Raw genomic sequence first — 20,782 nt, forward strand, 5'->3', positions numbered from 1 at the left:
ACCAGAGTCATTTTACACACCAGCATCCTATGCTGTCTAGCCACACTCTCCCCTACCACAACCTTACAGTCGGTAACCTCCTTCAGATTACATCGTCTGCACAAGATGTAATCCACCTGCGTGCTTCTACCTCCGCTCTTGTAGGTCACCCTATGTTCCTGCCTCTTCTGGAAAAAGTGTTCACTCCATCCATTTGCATCCTTTTTGCAAAGTCTACCACCATTTGTCCCTCCAAGTTCCTTTCCTGGATGCCGTACTTACCATCACTTCTTCATCACCCCTATTTCTTTCACCAACATGTCCATTACAATCTGCACCAATCGAGACTCTCTCTCTGTCTGGGATGCTCAGAACTACTTCAGAATTTCTCTTTCACCTCTAGGTCACATCCTACCTGTGGGGCATAGCCAATAATCACATTATACATAACACCCTCAATTTCAAGTTTCAGCTTCATCACTCGATCTGATACTCTTTTCAAGACATTCTGAGGCAACTCTTATTTTAAAATAACCCCGACTCCATTTCTCTTCCCATCTACACCATGTTAAAATTATTTAAACCCTGCCCCTAAACTTCTCGCCTTACTGCCCTTCCACCTGGTCTACTGGACACACAATATATCAACCTTTCTCCTCATCATCATTTCAACCAACTTCTGAGATTTTCCTGTCATATTTCCAACATTCAAAGTCCCCAGACTCAGTTCTAGGCTCTGTGCTTTCCTCTTCTCTTTCTGCCGAAGAACCCGCTTTCCACCTCTTCTTCTTCTTCTTCGACTTCGACCCACAGTAGCTGAATTTCCAACGGCGCCCTGCAGGTTGACGGCGGCAGTGGCGGACGTTGTTAACCCGGGCCACGACCGATCCGGTATTGTTAACCGTTCTTGGGACCGGCCTATAGTTTGCTCTGGCTTGTGCCCCCCATAGGGCTGCATTAATGAAGTCTTCTGATATAGAAGTCTTAAATAAGCATTAAAAAGTTTTATAAGAAGAAGAATCACCTTTTATTGTCATGAACATGCATGCAATGCAGGCACACAAATTTGTTCTCTGCATTTAACCCATCACAGTGAACACATTCACATGTTAGTGGAACACACTGGAGCAGGGGGCAGCTGAAGCATTTCAGGGTATCAGTGTCTTGCTCAAGGACACCACAGCCGTGAGTCTGGGGATGTTGGCAGATGGTCCGGTCAGAGTCTTGAACCTAGGTCCCCCACAGTGGCAGGTGATGAGCTTAACCATTGGGCCACGGCTGCAGTAGTGGAATAAGAAATTAACATTTGGTTTAAAATTCTGATTAAACTAAATATCAATGAAACCATTAAAAATGCAATCTATTAGTATTTATTTTCTCCATGACGCTGTCCATCAAAATTTATATCAAATTAACATACTTTCAGCTATTGTATTGGATACATAAGGGAAGGCGTACCAACTATTGTGCACATTCAATATTTGAATATATTTGAATATATATATTAGTATATATTTTTACTTAATAAGAAAACAGATCTCAATCTTTCAGTTTTAGCAGTGACATTTACGGTAAATATGGAAATCGAACATCCATCCATCCATTTTCTGAGCTGCTTCTCCTCACTCGGGTCGCGGGCGTGCTGGAGCCTATCCCAGCTGACGCTGGGCGAGAGGCGGGGTACACTCTGAACTGGTGCCAGCCAATCGCAGGGCACATATAGACAAACAACTTTTCGCACTCACATTCACACCTACGGGCAATTTAGAGTTTTAAAATAACCCTGCCGTGCATGTTTTGGGACGTGTGAGGAAACCGGAGTACGACACCAAGTCCATTCGGTTTAAAAACAAAAACTTCACGGGGAGGGCGACTCGGTCAAGGGTTTCGTGGTGACGTCTCAGCAGGCTATTGGCCAGCTTCGACATATGGAAATTAGCAAACGAGAACGGTGACGTCAGTTCCCCCGCTCCCCTCCCTCCTCCGACACAGTTGACAGTCAGTGAGCGAAACAAACATGGCGACGGCGTCGAGGGGACGCGGGTTTCTGCGAACTTTACTGCTCTTTACACACCTTGCGGCGGGCGTCCGGGCCGAGGCGGCGTTGGCAGAGCCGCGGGCCGCCACGCGGATTCTCGGCATGCGGCTGGAGCGCAGCGACACGCCGGCCGGGACCACAGAGCGTGGGGTGATCCAGGTAACTGAGGGCAGCGACATCCTGGTCCGGTTCTACGGGCTCCACTTGTTCCCGAACAGCTCCGCGCTGGTCCGCTTCACTGAGCTTTACTCCAGCGAGGCGGAGGACGATGCCCACGGCGCCGTGGAGGTGCCTCTCAACCGGACGTGCCCGGAACACAGCAAGGACCTGGTGGTGAAGGGCACCATGAGCGTGAGTAACCGCAACACCTCCGGGCTGGCCACCGTCACCGTCAAGCAGCTCCGCAAGAGCGAGGTCGTCAAGGTGTTCGCCCTGTGCGTGCGGGACCCTCTGGACCCCCCGGACGTCTGGACCCAGTTGGACGAACGTGACGGCCGGGTGCGCGTGGTGGAGGTGAAGAAGTCCCTGCTCCCCGTGTGGCTCCAGGTGAATTAGAGGTGGTAAAAAGTACTCGCACTCTGTACTTAAGCAGAAGTACAGATGCTTGTGTAAAAATAAGAATGGTAAAAGTACAAGCATTGATTCAATTCCTTTACTTTAGTAAAAATAAAAAGTACAAACTATGACCTGTACTTAAGTAAAAAGAGCAAAGACATTATTTAGTTTTTTTTTACCCGTACCCATACCCGTTTTGATTGGTTGACACACACACACAAAGTGCTCACACTGTCAAGTTAATTTTAAATCAAGTGTATTTATTAAATCACAAAAGAATCTCAAATCTCAAACATCCCCACAGTTCACAATCATCAACAACATACCCTGGTCTAGCTCCCCATTCGGGCAGGGAAAAACTCTGAGAAAATCCAATACGGGGGCAAAAAAGGAAGAAACCTTGAGAAGGGATCATACAACCCCAATTCCAATGAAGTTGGGACGTTGTGTTAAACATAAATAAAAACAGAATACAATGATTTGCAAATCATGTTCAACCTATATTTAATTGAATACACTACAAAGACAAGATATTTAATGTTCAAACTGATAAACGTTATTGTTTTTAGCAAATAATCATTAACTTAGAATTTTACGGCTGCAACACGTTCCAAAAAAGCTGGGACAGAGTCATGTTTACCACTGTGCTACATCACCTTTTCTTTGAACAACATTCGATAAAGGTTTGGGAACTGAGGACGCTAATTGTTAAAGCTTTGTAGGTGGAATTCTTTCCCATTCTTGCTTGATGTACACCTTCAGCTGTTCAACAGTCCGGAGTCTCCGTTGTCGTATTTTACGGTTCATAATGCGGCACACGTTTTCAATGGGAGACAGGTCTGGACTGCAGGCAGAATGTGGTTTGGCATTGTCTTGCTGACATAAGCAGGGGTGTCCATGAAAAAGATGTCCAAAACCTGTATGTACCTTTCAGCATTAATGGTGCCTTCGCAGATGTGCAAGTTACCCATGCCATTGGCACTAACGCAGCCCCATACCATCACAGATGCTGGCTTTTGAACTTTGTGTCCATAACAGTCCGGATGGTTCTTTTCCTCTTTGGCCCGGAGGATACGACGTCCAAAATTTCCCAAAACAATTTGAAATGTGGACTCGTTGGACCACAAAACACTTTTCCACTTTGCATTAGTCCATTTAAGATGAGCTCGGACCCAGAGAAGCTGGCGGCGTTTCTGGGCGTTGTTGATAAATGGCTTTTGCTTTGCATAGTAGAGTTTCAAGTTGCACTTGCGGATGTAGCACCGAACTGTATTTACTGACATTGGTTTTCAGAAGTGTTCCTGAGCCCATGTGGTGATATCCTTTACACATTGATGTCGGTTTTTGATGCAGTGTTGCCTGAGGGATCGAAGGTCACGGGCATTCAATGTTGGTTTTGAACCTTGCCGCTTACATGCAGTGATTTCTTCAGATTCTCGGAACCTTTTGATGATGATATGGACTGTAGATGATGAAATCCCGAAATTCCTTGCAATTGTACGTTGAGGGGCGGCACGGCAGCTGACTGGTTAGAGCGTCTGCCTCACAGTTCTGAGGACCGGGGTTCAATCCCCGGCCCCGCCTGTGTTGCGTTTGCATGTTCTCCCCGTGCCTGCATGGGTTTTCTCCGGGCACTCCGGTTTCCTCCCACATCCCAAAAACATGCATTAATTGGAGCCTCTAAATTGCCCGTAGGTGTGAATGTGAGTGCGTATGGTTGTTTGTTTGTATGTGGCTGGAAACCAGTTCAGGGTGTACCCCGCCTCCTGCCCGATGATAGCTGGGATGGGCTGCAGCACGCCCGCGACCCTAGTGAGGAGAAGCGGCTCAGAAAACGGATGTACGTTGAGGAACAGTGTCCTTAAACTGTTTGACTATTTTCTCACGCACTTGTTTACAAAGAGGTGAACCTCGCCCCATCTTTGCTTGTGAATGACTGAGCAATTCAGGGAAGCTCCTTTTATACCCAATCATGGCACCCACCTGTTCCCAATTAGCCTGTTCACCTGTGGGATGTTCCAAACAGGTGTTTGATGACCATTCCTCAACTTTCTCAGTCTTTTTTACCACCTGTCCCAGCTTTTTTGGAACGTGTTGCAGCCATAAAATTCTAAGTTAATGAATATTGCTAAAAACAATCAAGTTGATCAGTTTGAACATTAACTATCTTGTCTTTGTCGTGTATTCAATTAATTATAGGGTGAACATGATTTGCAAATCATTGTATTCTGTTTTTATTTATGTTTAACATAATGTCCCAACTTCATTGGAATAGGGGTTGTAGAGGGAGGGATCCCCCCCCTTCCAGGATGACCAGGCTGCAATTAATGCCGGGTGGGCAACATTTATCACACGATATGGTGCCGTACAATGTTAGTTATAAGAGCATGAGAGTCCCTTTAATGAAATGAAGCGCCGCGGGTAGACTCCTCCAGGGAAGAGGTTCTTTCCGGTCAGTCGATGCAGAATCCTCCACAGCAGTGCATCTGAGGTAGATGTCTTCTTCATATCTTGTCCCCGTCGGTCGATGCAGAATCTAATAATTTTAAGTCTTAATTCAAAATTTCAACAATTATACAGAGGTAGCCGCTCTAATTTACATGAGAAAAAAAAAACATCACTGGGCATAGCTTTGCAACAACCGCAAGATAAAGAAGACTGTTTAAATACCAATTCTAATTGAACCATATCTTGGAAATAAATTGGTCGGTTCATGGATTAAACAGCTGTTGTGAAAAGGACTGAAACATTCAACAGTTGGACATGTGTGTTCAAAACTTTAAAAAGGTCACAATAAGTTCACCTGTAAAGGTTATGAGGCATTTTAGGTTTATCCTGAAATTTAATTTCAAAGCCCAATCACCCCAACTATTTGTGAATGTTTTCAAATGTGGTAGTAAAAAGTAAGAAGTCGTCAGAAAAATAAATACTTAAGATACCTGAACGACTACTACTTAGTAAGTAAGTACAATAAGCAAATATTTGCACTTGCTTTCTTCCCACCACTGCAGGTGATCATCATCTCCTTCTTGCTGGTCCTGTCGGGCATGTTCAGCGGGCTAAACCTGGGTCTGATGGCTCTGGACCCCATGGAGCTGCGTATCGTGCAAAGTTGCGGCACTGAAAAGGAGAAGAAGTACGCCCGCAAAATTGAGCCCATTCGCCGCAAAGGCAACTACCTCCTGTGCTCGCTCCTCCTGGGCAACGTTCTGGTGAACACGACACTCACTATCCTGCTGGATGACCTGACCAAGTCAGGCGTGGGCGCAGTGGTAGCCTCCACAGTGGGGATCGTGATCTTCGGTGAGATCGTGCCCCAAGCACTGTGTTCACGCCACGGCCTGGCGGTGGGTGCCAACACCATCCTGGTCACCAAGCTGTTCATGCTGCTCACCTTCCCGCTGTCGTGGCCCATCAGCAAGCTCCTGGACTGCGTGCTGGGCCAGGAGATTGGGACTGTGTACAACCGCGAGAAGCTGGTGGAGATGCTGAAGGTGACGGAGCCCTACAACGACCTGGTGAAGGAGGAGTTAAACATGATCCAGGGGGCGCTGGAGCTGCGCACCAAGACGGTGGAGGACGTGATGACGCCGCTCGGCAACTGCTTCATGATCCACAGCGACGCTGTGCTAGACTTCAACACCATGTCGGAGATCATGGAGAGCGGCTACACGCGCATCCCCGTTTACGAGGGCGAGCGTTCCAACATTGTGGATGTGCTTTTTGTCAAGGACCTGGCCTTCGTCGACCCGGACGACAGCACCACGCTTAAGACCATCACCAAGTTCTACAACCACCCGGTTCACTTTGTCTTCCATGACACCAAACTGGACTCCATGCTGGAGGAGTTCAAGAAAGGTTAGTGGGGGGGGAATGGAGATAATTCTGTTACACAGTCAATCTGTGGCCGTTCTAGCGTTAGTGTTAACTGTCTCGGAAGCCTCCCCGTCTCCTTCCGATAAATCATCCTCATGGCTAGCTGTAACCTCACATCTAGCAATGTGCTAAACCAACCAGTCAACCTGGGGCAAGACCGTAATCATCCATGTGGGTTAGCAGTCAAATCATAGGTGACGACAACATTAAGGCTGGAATTTACACTTTTTTAAATAATCGATTTATCTGTCGATTATTTTTTTGATTAATCTGATTTTTTTAAAAATCCATTCCTTTATTGAAAAAAACAGGACATTTCAAATTAACAGTGCAAAAAATTCAGAAAGGGATAATGATTCAGTTACTGGTTTGATCCATAACATGTCAGAAAATAGGCAAAAATGTTGATTTTTGTTTTTAAAGTAAAAGAAGATGTTTGCAAATGTCTGATTTGGATTAATCACAATCACATTTCTCCCCTAAATTTTGTTTCTGAACTGCAGACAATTTGACTTGCGCTCTTTCCAGGCTTTCACGGAACACAGAATTTGGGGTCCTAAGGGTACGTTTGTACCTAATGAAGCATCAAGCGTGTGTAATCTCACATGGTGGCCACGTGGATTAAGACCCGAGATTAGGAGTCGCTTGCATGCCTCCATGTGTGCAAACAACTTTTGAGACAATGTTCCGTTTCTTTGCGAGAGCACCAGAAACAGCTTCTTTTGAACTTTAATTATTACTTCCATTGTAGACATTAGTCAGGGACAGAGGTGGCAAAAGTACTCACACTCTGTTCTTCAAGTACTGATACTATATCGACTGATAAACAGAAATTAACTTTATCTATCTACTTACCTACCTTACCCACTCTGTTGGGTCATCGTAGTTAATGCCCCCTGGTTCACATTCCTCCAAGTTGCTGTTGTCCCTCTATTTTTTTCTTGTAAGACCCCAAGATCTCAATCGCGCACAGGTGCGCGCAGACATACAAATCAACGTTTGTTGTCCACTCATGATGCTTCCTTTTACTTCACTGCACACACAGATGCACTTCCTCTTTGTCTTCCCAGTCAGACATCTTGTCTCGGGTCTGTGTTCAAATCGGCCGTAGGGGCTGTGGCGGCAGTTGTGGTTCAGAGGAGTTTCTTCCTGTCGTGTGTCACAGTGGCTGCTGCTGCTGCTGCTGTTGTTGTTGAGTGCAAGGTGGCAGTGGGCCAACAAAAAGCTCTGTGGTGCATCTCGGGCTGTCGAGGCGGGAGGGAGTTGCTACACATACACAAAAAACACACAACGAAGTTACAGTAGTGCCTTAGGGCTGGGTATTCTTAAGAATCTCACAAATTGATTCGATTTTAATTCTTTAGGTTGAGATTCGATTTGGAATTGATTTAAATGCTTTTATGGCGATTCATTCGAGTAGAAATACACTAATAAGAGTACCTGTTGATGGTTGTCAAGATTTATTTTCATCCCCATGTGAACATATGAGGTGTGTTACAAAATACCTTACGTTTATGTATTTCCTTTGTTCTGGAATTACACATGAATCCATACTGACCCTAAATTTCAGAGTTAAAGTTGAAGGCACTGGGTGACTTTACGTTGTTGTTTGGTTGAATGCGGGCTCCGTCCATACAACCCGAAACATGTAAAACGCCCCCCTCTAGCCAGGAGGTGAGCGGACTCAGAGGATTTGCTGAATCGATATTAAATTGGAGGAGAAGACGGAATGCAACTCACGATTATTTTCATAAACTATAAATAATTTTTTTGATTCAGCAATGATTCTGATAAAACAAATACATTTGCATTTCCCTTTATTCAAAACAGGACATTATTTCAAATTGTCAGTGCATAAAAGTGCTCAAACAGGTTGCTGCGTGAACAACACACAAAAAGATACAAGTGTATGATATAGCCTAAAATATCTGCCAAATAAAGTTGCTGAATTGGGAGGGGAGTAGGGCTGCAACTCACGATTATTTTCATAATCAATCTGTTGATTATTTTTCCAATTAATCGAATCAGATTAAAAACACCATTCCCTTTATTCAAAAACAGGACATTATTTCAAATTGGCGGTGCACAAAAGGGCACAAACAGGTTGCTGCATGAATATCCCAGCGCTCTTAAAGTAATAAAATGAATATAATTAAAAAAGGAAAGGAAAAAAAAAACTAAATAATGTCATGCAGCTTTACAATAGGCAATGGACCAACACACAAAAACATACAAATGTATGATATACATACATTCAATGTCTGCCAAATATAGTCTCATGCAAAGCATCCACCACTGGCCAGGAGATAAATTGATTCAGAGGATTTGCTGAATCGATATTAAATTGGAGGAGAAGACGGAATGCAACTCACGATTATTTTCATAAACTATAAATAATTTTTTTGATTCAGCAGTGATTCTGATAAAACAAATACATTTGCATTTCCCTTTATTCAAAACAGGACATTATTTCAAATTGTCAGTGCATAAAAGTGCTCAAACAGGTTGCTGCGTGAACAACACACAAAAAGATACAAGTGTATGATATAGCCTAAAATATCTGCCAAATAAAGTTGCTGAATTGGGAGGGGAGTAGGGCTGCAACTCACGATTATTTTCATAATCAATCTGTTGATTATTTTTCCAATTAATCGAATCAGATTAAAAATACAATTCCCTTTATTCAAAAACAGGACATTATTTCAAATTGGCGGTGCACAAAAGGGCACAAACAGGTTGCTGTGTGAATATCCCAGCGCTCTTAAAGTAATAAAATGAATATAATTAAAAAAGGAAAGGAAAAAAAAAACTAAATAATGTCATGCAGCTTTACAATAGGCAATGGACCAACACACAAAAACATACAAATGTATGATATACATACATTCAATGTCTGCCAAATATAGTCTCATGCAAAGCATCCACCACTGGCCAGGAGATAAATTGATTCAGAGGATTTGCTGAATCAATATTGAATTGGAGGAAAAGACTGAATGCAACTCACGATTATTTTCATAATTGAGATTTTTTTTTTTGATTCAGCAATGAATCGGACAAATAAATTAAATTTGCATTTCCCTTTATTCAAAACAGGACACAAATTGGCAGTGCATAAAAATGCACAAACAGGTTGCTGAGTGAACAACACACAAAAGCATCCAAATGTATGATATAGCCTAAAATATCTGCCAAATAAAGTTGTTGTTTTTTTAGGTACACAAAAATAGGTATTTTGTTTTGTTTAAAAATAATAACGATCCAAAACATACCAGCAAGTCAACTTCTGAATTGCTTAAAACTTCGGGTCGCAAACCGACCTCAGATGACCGCAAGACAATGGATGGATGGAAGGAGAAATAATGAGTGCTAATTGACTGTAATTGAATTACTTTATTGTGTGAATGCTCAAGCATTTATTATTCTGCCGCGTTTTGTGACGGGCTTCTCCTTCGCCATTTTACATCCGATTCACTCCGTTCCAACTTCGACATGTTCGAAAGATTCACGCGACGCGTGCTATTACTCATCTAAGCCGCAACATTTTCACATTACCCACAATTACACATTTTACACCCAAAAAAATCCCATTCATTCCCGATGACACTTTCAACAAAATACTTTCACATAATTCTTTCACTTTTAAAACATTCAGTTTATTCAGAATTCCCGTATTCCCCGCATTCCCATATTACCCACATTCCACATTTTCACCCACATTTTACTGTTAAAACACCCACATTCTCCCCCATTCCATTCTATTCTGCCTTCTTCCCCCCTGCTTCCACATTTCTTCACCAATTCACATCATTCCACTTACTACGTTTTCCACATTCCCCACACTACCCATATTCTGCACTGTGCAACACTAAAATACCTGCATTTTAGCCACAATAAGACACATTCTACATCTTTAGCTAGTTTCCTTATTTCTCAACCGATTCCCACCGTTCCAACTTCTACGTGTTCAGCCCATTCAAGCACATGAATTCAATCAGCATTTCAACATTCACACGCAATTTCTCCAGGAATTGCACCTTCTTGTTGGTCAGTGACCACCAACACACGTTTGTCTCCATTTTGCTCTTATAATACACACGTTGTGATGTCGTCGCCAGGGTAACGAGTGTATCCAGTCGCGTTTGAGTTGACAAGATGAAGCCTGTGATCGTGAAAGACGGGATGTGAAATGCTAATTATTGGCCGATACCGATCAGATCGGTGTAAAGTGTACTTATATTATACCAGTACTAGAAACATTCACTGCCATTGACGGCTTGAGAAGTCAAATATCCATGTTAACTGGGAAGGCTGGCTGTGATATAAAACAAAGCTATTACCAGTGGTGTGGACTCGAGTCACATGACTTGAACTCAAGTCATGAATTTGACAACTTTAGACTTGAGAATATGTTAAGACTTGCGAGTCCACTTGGACTTGAACAGCAATGACCCGTGACTTCATTTGGACTTTGAACCCATTGACTTGAAAAAAACTTGCTATATTGACCAAATAACTGAAAAACCAATAGTTTGGAGCTTTACCTTTCTAGAGCTATATGTGCAACTTAGTGTTTTACTACAGGAAAATATGATAAGTAACAACATAATGCTGAAGGTCTGAGTGATTATTTATTAGTGTTCCACACCATTATTGCTAATGTGTCGTTAGTTCTTATTAGCTTTTAACAGTTAACGCCCTGTTGGGCACGCTCTGGTTGAGGAATTGACCAAGAGCTCATTCTTTTATACAGCACCTAAAGTCATGGTTCCAATTAAAAAACAACAACAACAAGAAAAACCAAAAGGACAACATAAATCAACAATAGATGTGACAGCCAAATAAGGTATACATTCCAAGAACCATTGTTAACATAATAGAAACAACAACAATATTTAATGTAACAATAAAGACGTTAATTATCGCAAAAAAAAAATTAAAATGCACATTGCATTGTTGGGAATCGCGCGGCTTGACGTCGCGTATGCTTATTTTTGTTAGCATTAGCAGCTAGGTTTGTGAGCAATCATGCAAATAGTTACACGGTGGGCCGGCCGTGCGCTGTCTGGGCTTCCTGTACATTACAGTCTGGTTTAGTCAGTGTAGTGTTCTCAAGAATCAGTCTTGTACTGTGTTTCTTTTTTTAATCACTTTATTTACCAGTTGATCGGCACACTGCTAGCATCTATCTATGCGACATGAAACTACATTCTTCTTTGCGTCCTTTTCTTCGCCTCTTTTTGATGTAATATTTTTACATAGTGCTCCCTAGTGTTCCGAGTGAGATAAAATTGTATTCCTCTTTTTTTTTTATTTTTTATATTAATGCCTTATGTTTTTGATACTTTCAAGAAATGCCAAGTTTAAATTGAATTCTATTTATATTTGTTCGAAATTGCCTCATGAGAAATGTGTGTAGACAAGAAAATGCAGTTTCCTGCTAGATGCGCAATGTGAATTTAAGAAGAATACTGATATTTAAAAGAGGAAACCAATAACAAATGACTCGAAAGGACTCAACCCTAAGTGTGGGACTTGCAAGTCTCGACTTGAAACTTTACTGGGGACTCGAGGGCAAAGACTTGAGACTTGTGACTTGCAAAGCAATAACTCGGTCTCACCTCTGGCTATTACTGTTCCTTTTGGCAATATCTTTGTACCTTTGAATTATTTTGTCACTTAGTGACATTTAAAATTTTCACCCGATCTCGATCAGCTGAAAATGGCATCAGGACAACCAACCCTAGCAATGATTATGCCTTCCTCCATTTGCCAAATGAAGTGTGAAAAGGCCTGAACACATACGGGGCAGTAACACATTCAGTGGCTAAAATAGTCTGCCAGGTTTTTGTGATGTTATAAATGAGATGGAAAAATAATTTTCAAACTCTTTTTACATCAATAATTAGGCCCGTCACGATAAAAAGTTTTTTAGGACGATGTATTTTCCCAAAAACTGTCACGATAAACGATAGTTTTTATCGTAGTTTTAAAAAAAACATTATTTTATTTTTTTAATGCCTCTGAATTCATAAAAAAAATAAGGCCTGCCCTCGGTCCGCTGAAGGCGCTGGAGATGCACATAGAGCAAGGGTGTAGAGTATTGGACTGAACCACGAGACCACTAGTGGCTAATGACACAGCCGTCCAAATGGTCGTAAGCTGTGGGGCTGGGCGATCATGGAAAAAATAATAATCACAATTATTTTAATTGATATTGAAATCAGGATGAATACATTTGAATAGGTTATTCATTGCTATCAAAACTTAGTTTTAATTTAACTACCAAAACTCAAATGTAAATGTAACTTAACAGAACCACAAAATAAATGAATAACAAATAAAATAATATATTAAAAAATAGAAATACAAAACAAATAAAAATAAATACAGCCATGGCGAAAAACATTGGCACTCATGCGGTGACTGCTTTGTCTAATACAGTGATTCCCAACCTTTATTGAGCCAAGGCACATATTTTACATTTGAAAAATCTCACGGCACACCAACAAACAAAAATGTCACAAAAAGTGAATACACAAGTCAATTATGCACTTTCTGCCATCTAATAGAAGAGCATTTATTTGTTCTGTCTGTCTGTCTTTATATGCAGCTGGCATAGATGGATTAAAAAATTTTTTTTTAATTTGTTGTAAATAAATAATATTTTGACCAATTAAGTGAAATTTAATAACTTCCCGCGGCACACCAGAAGAGCTCTCACGGCACACTGATGTGCCACGGCACACTGGTTGGGAATCACTGGTCTAATATATGTGTGAAAAAGAAAAATCCTTCATTCAATATTTTAGCATTTAGCAAATACAAATCATGTTGGTCATCTTAATTGACCTAAAACAGGAACATTTTAGTCTGATTTCATGTCAGACAGTCAAGGGTAAAAAAGCCTTTTTATACTAAGCCATGAATGTATCTGCTGTTCCTGCTGTGTGTGCCTAGGCCTTAGGGGCAGTGTGGTGCGATGCATGCATGGAGCTGCATATTTACAGCAAGCTTAAAAAAGAGCAGAAGAAGACAGTCACAATAAAATGTTATGAAACTCGTTTTTCACAGATTAGGAAGAATATATGCCTGTGAGTATTGTTACATCACCTGTTTGCATGTGTTATTACGGCAGTTGTGTGTGAATATTCATTATTTGAAGGTAAATCCCTCCCGTGATCTAATGCTGTTAGCTAGCCTGTCAATAGGATTTTTCCATTGACTGTTCTGTAGAAAGCTAGCGATTTCTAAAATGATGTGTCTTGTATTTAAATTTCCAATGTGTGTAATTCTTTTTTATATGCTTTTAGTTTTACAGTAAACTCCAACTGGGGTGTCAATAAACACCTTAAAACACACTCGAGGGCAGAAGAACATGCCGTCACACGCATGCTACAACCCCAATTCCAATGAAGTTGGGACGTTGTGTTCAACATAAATAAAAACAGAATACAATGATTTGCAAATCATGTTCAACCTATATTTAATTGAATACACTACAAAGACAAGATATTTAATGTTCAAACTGATAAACTTTGTTTTTAGCAAATAATCATTAACTTAGATTTTTATGACTGCAACTCGTTCCAAAAAAGCTGGGACATGGTCATGTTTACCACTGTGTTACATCACCGTTTCTTTTAACAACATTCAATAAACGTTTGGGAACTGAGGACACTAATTGTCGAAGCTTTGTAGGTAGAATTCTTTCCCATTTTTGCTTGATGTACAGCTTCAGCTGTTCAACAGTCCGGGGTCTCCATTGTCGTATTTTACGGTTCATAATGCGGCACACATTTTCAATGGGAGACAGGTCTGGACTGCAGGGAGGCCATTCTAGTACACGCACTCTTTTACTATGAAGCCACGCTGTTGTAACACGTGCAGAATGTGGTTTGGCATTGTCTTGCTGAAATAAGCAGGGGAGTCCATGAAAAAGACGTTGCTTGAATGGCAGCATGTGTTTCTCCAAAACCTGTATGTACCTTTCAGCATTAATGGTACCTTCACAGATGTGTAAGTTACCCATGCCATTGGCACTAACATAGCCCCATACAATCACAGATGCTGGCTTTTGAACTTCGCGTCCATAACAGTCCGGATGGTTCTTTTCCTCTTTGGCCCGCAGGACACGACGTCCACAATTTCCAAAAACAATTTGAAATGTGGAGTCGTTGGACCACAGAACACTTTTCCACTTTGCATCAGTCCATCTAAGATGAACTTGGGCCCAGAAAAGCCGGCGGCTTTTGCTTTGCATAATAGAGTTTCAAGTTGCACTTTACGGATGTAGCGCCGAACTGTATTTACTGACATTGGTTTTCTGAAATGTTCCTGAGCCCATGTGGTGATATCCTTTACACATTGATGTCGGTTTTTGATGCAGTGCCGCCTGACGGATCGAAGGTAATGTTGGTTTTCGGCCTTGCCGCTTACATGCAGTGATTTCTCCAGATTATCTGAACCTTTTGATGATATTATGGACCTTAGATAATGAAATCCCTAAATTCCTTGCAATTGTACGTTGAGGAACATTGTCCTAAAACTGTTTGACGATTTTCTCACGCACTTGTTCACAAAGAGGTGAACCTTGTCCCATGTTTGCTTGTGAATGACTGAGCATTTCAGGGAAGCTCCTTTTATACCCAATCATGGCACCCACCTGTTCCCAATTAACCTGTTCACCTGTGGGATGTTCCAATAGGTCTTTGATGAGCATTCCTCAACGTTCTCAGTCTTTTTTGCCACCTGTCCCAGCTTTTTTGGAACGTGTTGCAGCCATAAAATTCTAACTTAATGATTGTTTACTAAAAACAATAAAGTTTATCAGTTTGAACATTAAATATCTTGTCTTTGTAGTATATTCAATTAAATATAGGTTGAACATGATTTGCAAATCATTGTATTCTGTTTTTATTTATGTTTAACACAACATCCCAACTTCATTGGAATTGAAGTTGTACAAGCAACACAGGGTGCATTCAGGGTACGTTTACAACGCAGGAACATGCATACACAACGCGCGCCATGGCACATTAATCGTTTTTCTTCTATCCATCCATCCATTTTCTACACCGCTTATCCTCACTAGGGTCGCGGGTATGCTGGAGCCTATCCCAGCTAACTGCGGGCAGGAGGCAGAGTACACCCTGAACTGGTTGCCAGCCAGTTGCAGGGCAAGATTTACGATCATGAGAAGCCAAAATCAAAATCACGCTTAAATTTCGATTAATCATATAGGCCTAGTGAGCCGCACGCCAGTTCACCACAACAATGAGAATTTATCTATTCCGGAAAAACTGTTGTCTATTTTATTTATCAAACGATAAATCAAGATCATAATTATCGTGACAGGCCTACTTGAATGTGACCTATAACTTGTACAACACAATTAAAACAAATATATCTTTTTGAGAAGAGAAGTAAAATTAAACAACTGAGATAGGCTACTTGAACATTTGAACTTTATTTGGAGTTAATCAGAGTCACTTTCAATGGTAGCAGGTGGTATGCAGACTGACTCCCAATTAACATGAATTTGAATGTGATTGGTTAATTCTGAACACAGCCATATACCCTGTTTTAAGAGAGAGTCTATTTTTTTTTTATATCACAAGCCTGGTCGGTCCACTGCATGATTGATAGGTAGCCTGGACTCCCTGGTGAAGTCTCAAGTTCCACACTTTGCTGCTCGGCGTCCATTACCGTGGTGACGGCGTCCTTCACAAAGGCTTCTGCTTGGGAGTTCAGAACTACCAGATGACCTTCTTAGATGGAGACACCCCGCCATTAGCCGTTATGAAATCTTAATGGTGCTGGCAGGAAATAGCAGCAGGAGACGCGGAAGTCCAAGTGGCGCAACAGTCAAATTAAAGGTCGTACAGTAGGGCTATGGATAGAAAAAAATGTGCCTAAAAATTCCCACGAAATTGTCTTTATGTCATCAGAATCAGAATCCTCTTTATTTGCAAAGTATGTCCAAAAACACACAAGGAATTTGTCTCCGGTAGTTGGAGCCGACAACAGACAGTCAATTTACAGAACACTTTGGAAACAGAAAGACATTGACAAAAAAAACCAGTCACTGAGCAGTAAAGGGTTGCTAGTTATCTGGTAATGCCGGTACATTTTTTATTTTTTTTTGACAATTGTGCAAAAAGATGCACAGTCCTCTAGCACTTAGAGCAGTTCGAATGACTAATATTGCAATAGTCCGGTGCAATGACCATTGTGCAAAGGGCGCTGAGACTTCAAGGAGTGTATGCGGTTTAAAGTGACGAATAGTGCGATAATCTGGGACAATGTTGGTTGTGCAAATGTTACAGATACTCCTCAATCAGTGTGCAAATGGAGCCGATGCTACTCTTGCATGAGTGGCCAGTATATGCAAATAGTGCAGCATGGCGAGACAACTACAGTGAGTGCATGAGTAATACATAATTGGCCCCACAGAAATGTGACAACGAACTCAAGTCAAAAAATTGCCAGCATGTTGTAATGGAATTGTAGGTTAGGTGTTTAAGAAGTTGATCGCAAGAGGGAAGAAGCTGTTGGAATGTCTACTAGTTCTAGTTTGCATTGAACGGTAGCGCCTACCTGAGGGAAGGAGCTGGAAGAGCTGGTGACCGGGGTGCGCAGGGTCAGAGAGGATTTTGCACGCCCTTGTCTTAGTTCTGGCAGCGTGCAAGTCCTCATGGTGGGTAGGGGGTACCGACAATCCTTTCAGCAGTTTTGATTGTCCGTTGCAGTCGGAGTTTGTCCTTTTTTGTAGGAGCACCAAACCAGACTGTGATGGAAGAACACAGGACTGATTCGATGACCGCTGTGTAGAACTGTCTCAGCAGCTCCGGTGGCAGGCCGTGCTTTCTCAGAAGCCGCAGGAAGTACATCCTCTGCTGGGCCTTTTTCAGGACGGAGTTGATGTTGGTCGCCCACTTCAGGTCCTGAGAGACTGTAATTCCCAGGAACTTGAAGGTCTCGACGGTTGACACAAGGCAGCTGGACAATGTGAGGGGCAGCTGTGGCGAAGGATGCCTCCTGAAGTCCACGATCATCTCTACAGTCTTGAGCGTGTTCAGCTCCAGGTTGTGTTGGCCGAACCACAGCTCCAGCCGCTCCGCTTCCTGTCGATATGCAGACTCGTCACCGTCCTTGATGAGGCCGATGACAGTGGTGTCATCTGCAAACTTCAGGAGTTTGACAGTCGGGTGCGCTGAGGTGCAGTCGTTCGTGTAGAGAGAGAAGAGCAGCGGAGAGAGGACACAACCTTTGGGCGCCCCAGTGCTGATGCTGCGTGTGGATGAGGTGGCCTCCCCCAGCCTGACCTGCTGTGTCCTGCCCATCAGAAAGCTGTAAATCCACTGGCAAATGGCAGGTGAGACGCTGAGCTGGAGAAGCTTGGATGAAAGGAGTTCAGGGATGCTGGTGTTGAACACTGAGCTGAAGTCCACGAACAGGATCCTCGCGTAGGTCCCTGCACTGTCGAGGTGTTCTAGGATGAAGTGCAGTCCCATGTTGACTGCATCATCCGCAGACCTGTTCGCTTGGTAGGCAAACTGCAGGGGGTCCAGTAGGGGACCTGTGACACTCTTGAGGTGGTCCAGCACGAGACGTTCAAAGGACTTCATGACCACAGATGTCAAAGCGAGAGGCCTGTCGTCATTTAGACCCGAGATTGCAGGTTTCTTGGGGACTGGAATGATGGTGGAGCGTTTGAAACAGATGCAAGCCTTCAGCTCAGTGAGCATCTAAAGAACATGTTTTTGAAAGAGTATGATCATATCCATCGCCATTCTAGCTGCTCAGTACAGTTTGTTTGGGCGACTGGGTACTGTCACTTTGTACTCTTCTCATATACTGCCGTGGATGTTTGTATTCATCAATTGGAATTAGGCCTGTCACGATAATTTTTCCAAGATGATATATTTTCCCCAAAACTACAATAATAAACAACAATATTGTTATTTTTAATGCCCCTGAAATCATGAAAAATAAGGCCCGCCCTTATTATTTTTAAATATATTTTATTTTATCATTTGCTTTTAAATCATTATTGTTATTTTTATTATTGTTGTTGTTGTTATAATTTACTTTCTTGTTTCTCTATTAAATTGTTATGCTTTACTCTGCAAAAGCTGCAAAACTAGCCTGGTTTACATGGAGCCTTCTATTCCGAAACTGAATGAAAATGCTCCATATAAACACCTAAATCGGAATAAACAGGCTGAATCCGAATGGAATTTCATTCAGTTTCACAGGGGTGGAATATTCCTATTGCTAAACCAATCAGATGTACGGTAAATTTTCGCCACAGCCGAAAAAAGCTCTGTCTGCGCATGCTTTGTCTCGACGTAAATACACGGTGACGTTTTAAACGACTTTGCCGCAGTGGAGCGAGCTGCTTAGCTCATTAACTGGCAAGCTCATTAGCTCGCGAACACAACGAACTGTTAACTTTCCCTTAAGTGTCTTTGTTGTGTGAATCTACGCGCTGCACATGGAGCAAGGCTGTGGAATATTGCAGCGCGCCAACACCGGCAAGAGTGTGGCAGTCTGCTGGCGTTCTAGCGGCTAATGACACAGCCGTCCAACACTTATTGGCTCACTCTGTGATCGGCATGCCGGATCACCACAACAGTAACCATTTATCGAGTTCGGAAAAACTATCGTTGTCCATTTTATTTATTGGACGATAAGTCAATATTGTAAATATTGTGACAGGCCTCATTGGAATCTCACCGTTTACTTCAACTGACGTATGTATTCGTCAAGTACAGTATGTTTTTAACGGGTATGCGCGGAAGAGGGTCTCCTCCAGCTTGTCTGTGAAATTCAGGTTTGTAAACAAGTATCATGACTAATAAATCCCAATAGATGGGGGTGTTGCATCACTCTGGATTTGAGGTCAGTCCAGCTTTTGAGTCGTTGAAGAAGATTCGGATGTCAATCTCTACTTTGCAAAAATCACAGTTCTGCTTAAGGTTATTTATTTAAAAAAAATGTTTATATATATATATATATGTATATATATATATATACATATACATAAAGCTTGTTTTCTCCGCTTTTGTTTTTGGGTGAAACCAACCCATGTTCTACTGCTGATTACTAAGGAATGGAAACTTAAAAACTTTTTTTCGTTGATAGAAGAGAGCGTACTCTTTCTTTTGATATGTTCTATTGGATAAGCCAAAAGCTCTAAAACAGCTGATGAAATGGGGAACTCTGCTTTAAAATTGACTGGCAGTGATTGAGTTAAGTAGAAGTACAGAAAGTTTTGTCAAAAATATACTCTGTACAAGTAGAAGTACTGAGTCAACCCCTCTACGTAAGTAAAAGTAAAAAACTACAAACTGAAATGTACAAAGGTAATAATGAATTTCTTTTTAAGTTATTTACAATACCCATTTTGCTTACCTGGCACAATGGAAAAAAAAAAAGTTTCACTGCACACTATCAAAGCTGATTTGGTATTAGGAGAAGTAAATTACCCCCCCCCCCCCAAAAAAAAGTAACCAAATTGAATTGGATGGCTAATTTAGCTTAGCAAGTTAGCCGCCATGTACTCCTAAAATGTGATAAAAAGTTAATAGGGGGAAAAAAAATCACAATTTCAGGAGAAATAAAGCAACTCTGTGCCCTGCGATTGGCTGGCGACCAGTTCAGGGTGTACCCCGCCTCTCGCCCAGAGATAGCTGAGATAGGCTCCAGCATACCCGCGACCCTAGTGAGGATAAGCGGAACAGAAGATGAATGAATGAATAAAGCAACTCTCAGAAGGGGGGTTTACTAAAAAGCTTTGCTAGTGGAGTGGCAAAAAAAAAAGAGAGTGAAATCTGAAGTTTGTGAAATAGATTTGAAATTTTTATTTTAAAATCATATCGCACAGATAGGCCTAAAGAAAAGTTTTAAGAATGTGTCACATTAGTTTGATCTCAGAATGGATTAATTGTACTTCCATAGTTTCCTGTGGGACAAACTTTTTCTGACGAGAACACTTTTGGGGTCTCAGAGTAGATGGTGGTCATCCGTTTGCGGTTACATTGTGTTTGTATTCTGCAGGTCTTTATGGAAAAAAGATTTAAGGTGTAATTTAAGTTCAGAAACAGCTTGTGGTGGTTATTAAAGCGCCTTAAAGTCAGCGGGTGTCATTGTGTTTTGAAGAGAGAGTCAAAAGACTGAGAGTCAACAGACTGTCACATGATCTCCCTCAGCTGTTTGACTTTGTTATGATCTCATGCACACGAAAAAATATCCAAGTTCTCTCACAATTTTCTCCTGCGAAATAATCAGTTTGAGTTTCAAACCATCAGCATCGTAACGCCTTGGGTCGTG

The 20,782-nt window shown here is 41.9% G+C and overlaps 1 protein-coding gene and 1 long non-coding RNA gene across 2 annotated transcripts in view; one reads left to right on the plus strand and one right to left on the minus strand.

Annotated features, from left to right (window-relative positions):
• Positions 1–982: 982 nt before the first annotated feature.
• Positions 983–2,194, minus strand: LOC133474934 (uncharacterized). The gene is made up of 2 exons (XR_009787671.1): positions 2,054–2,194; positions 983–1,257 (listed from the first exon to the last, which is right to left on the minus strand). It is a non-coding gene; the product is annotated as an uncharacterized LOC133474934 (long non-coding RNA).
• Positions 1,771–20,782, plus strand: part of LOC133474933 (metal transporter CNNM4-like) — a 68,125-nt gene continuing 49,113 nt past the window's right edge. Inside the window, exons 1-2 of the mRNA XM_061767120.1 lie at positions 1,771–2,563; positions 5,584–6,430. Coding sequence (XP_061623104.1) covers positions 1,997–2,563; positions 5,584–6,430 — 1,414 coding nt within the window. The 5' untranslated portion in view covers positions 1,771–1,996. The remainder of the gene's footprint in view (positions 2,564–5,583; positions 6,431–20,782) is intronic.

The sequence above is a fragment of the Phyllopteryx taeniolatus genome, chromosome 3 (assembly GCF_024500385.1).
Source record: "Phyllopteryx taeniolatus isolate TA_2022b chromosome 3, UOR_Ptae_1.2, whole genome shotgun sequence".
NCBI classification, from domain to species: Eukaryota; Metazoa; Chordata; class Actinopteri; order Syngnathiformes; family Syngnathidae; genus Phyllopteryx; species Phyllopteryx taeniolatus.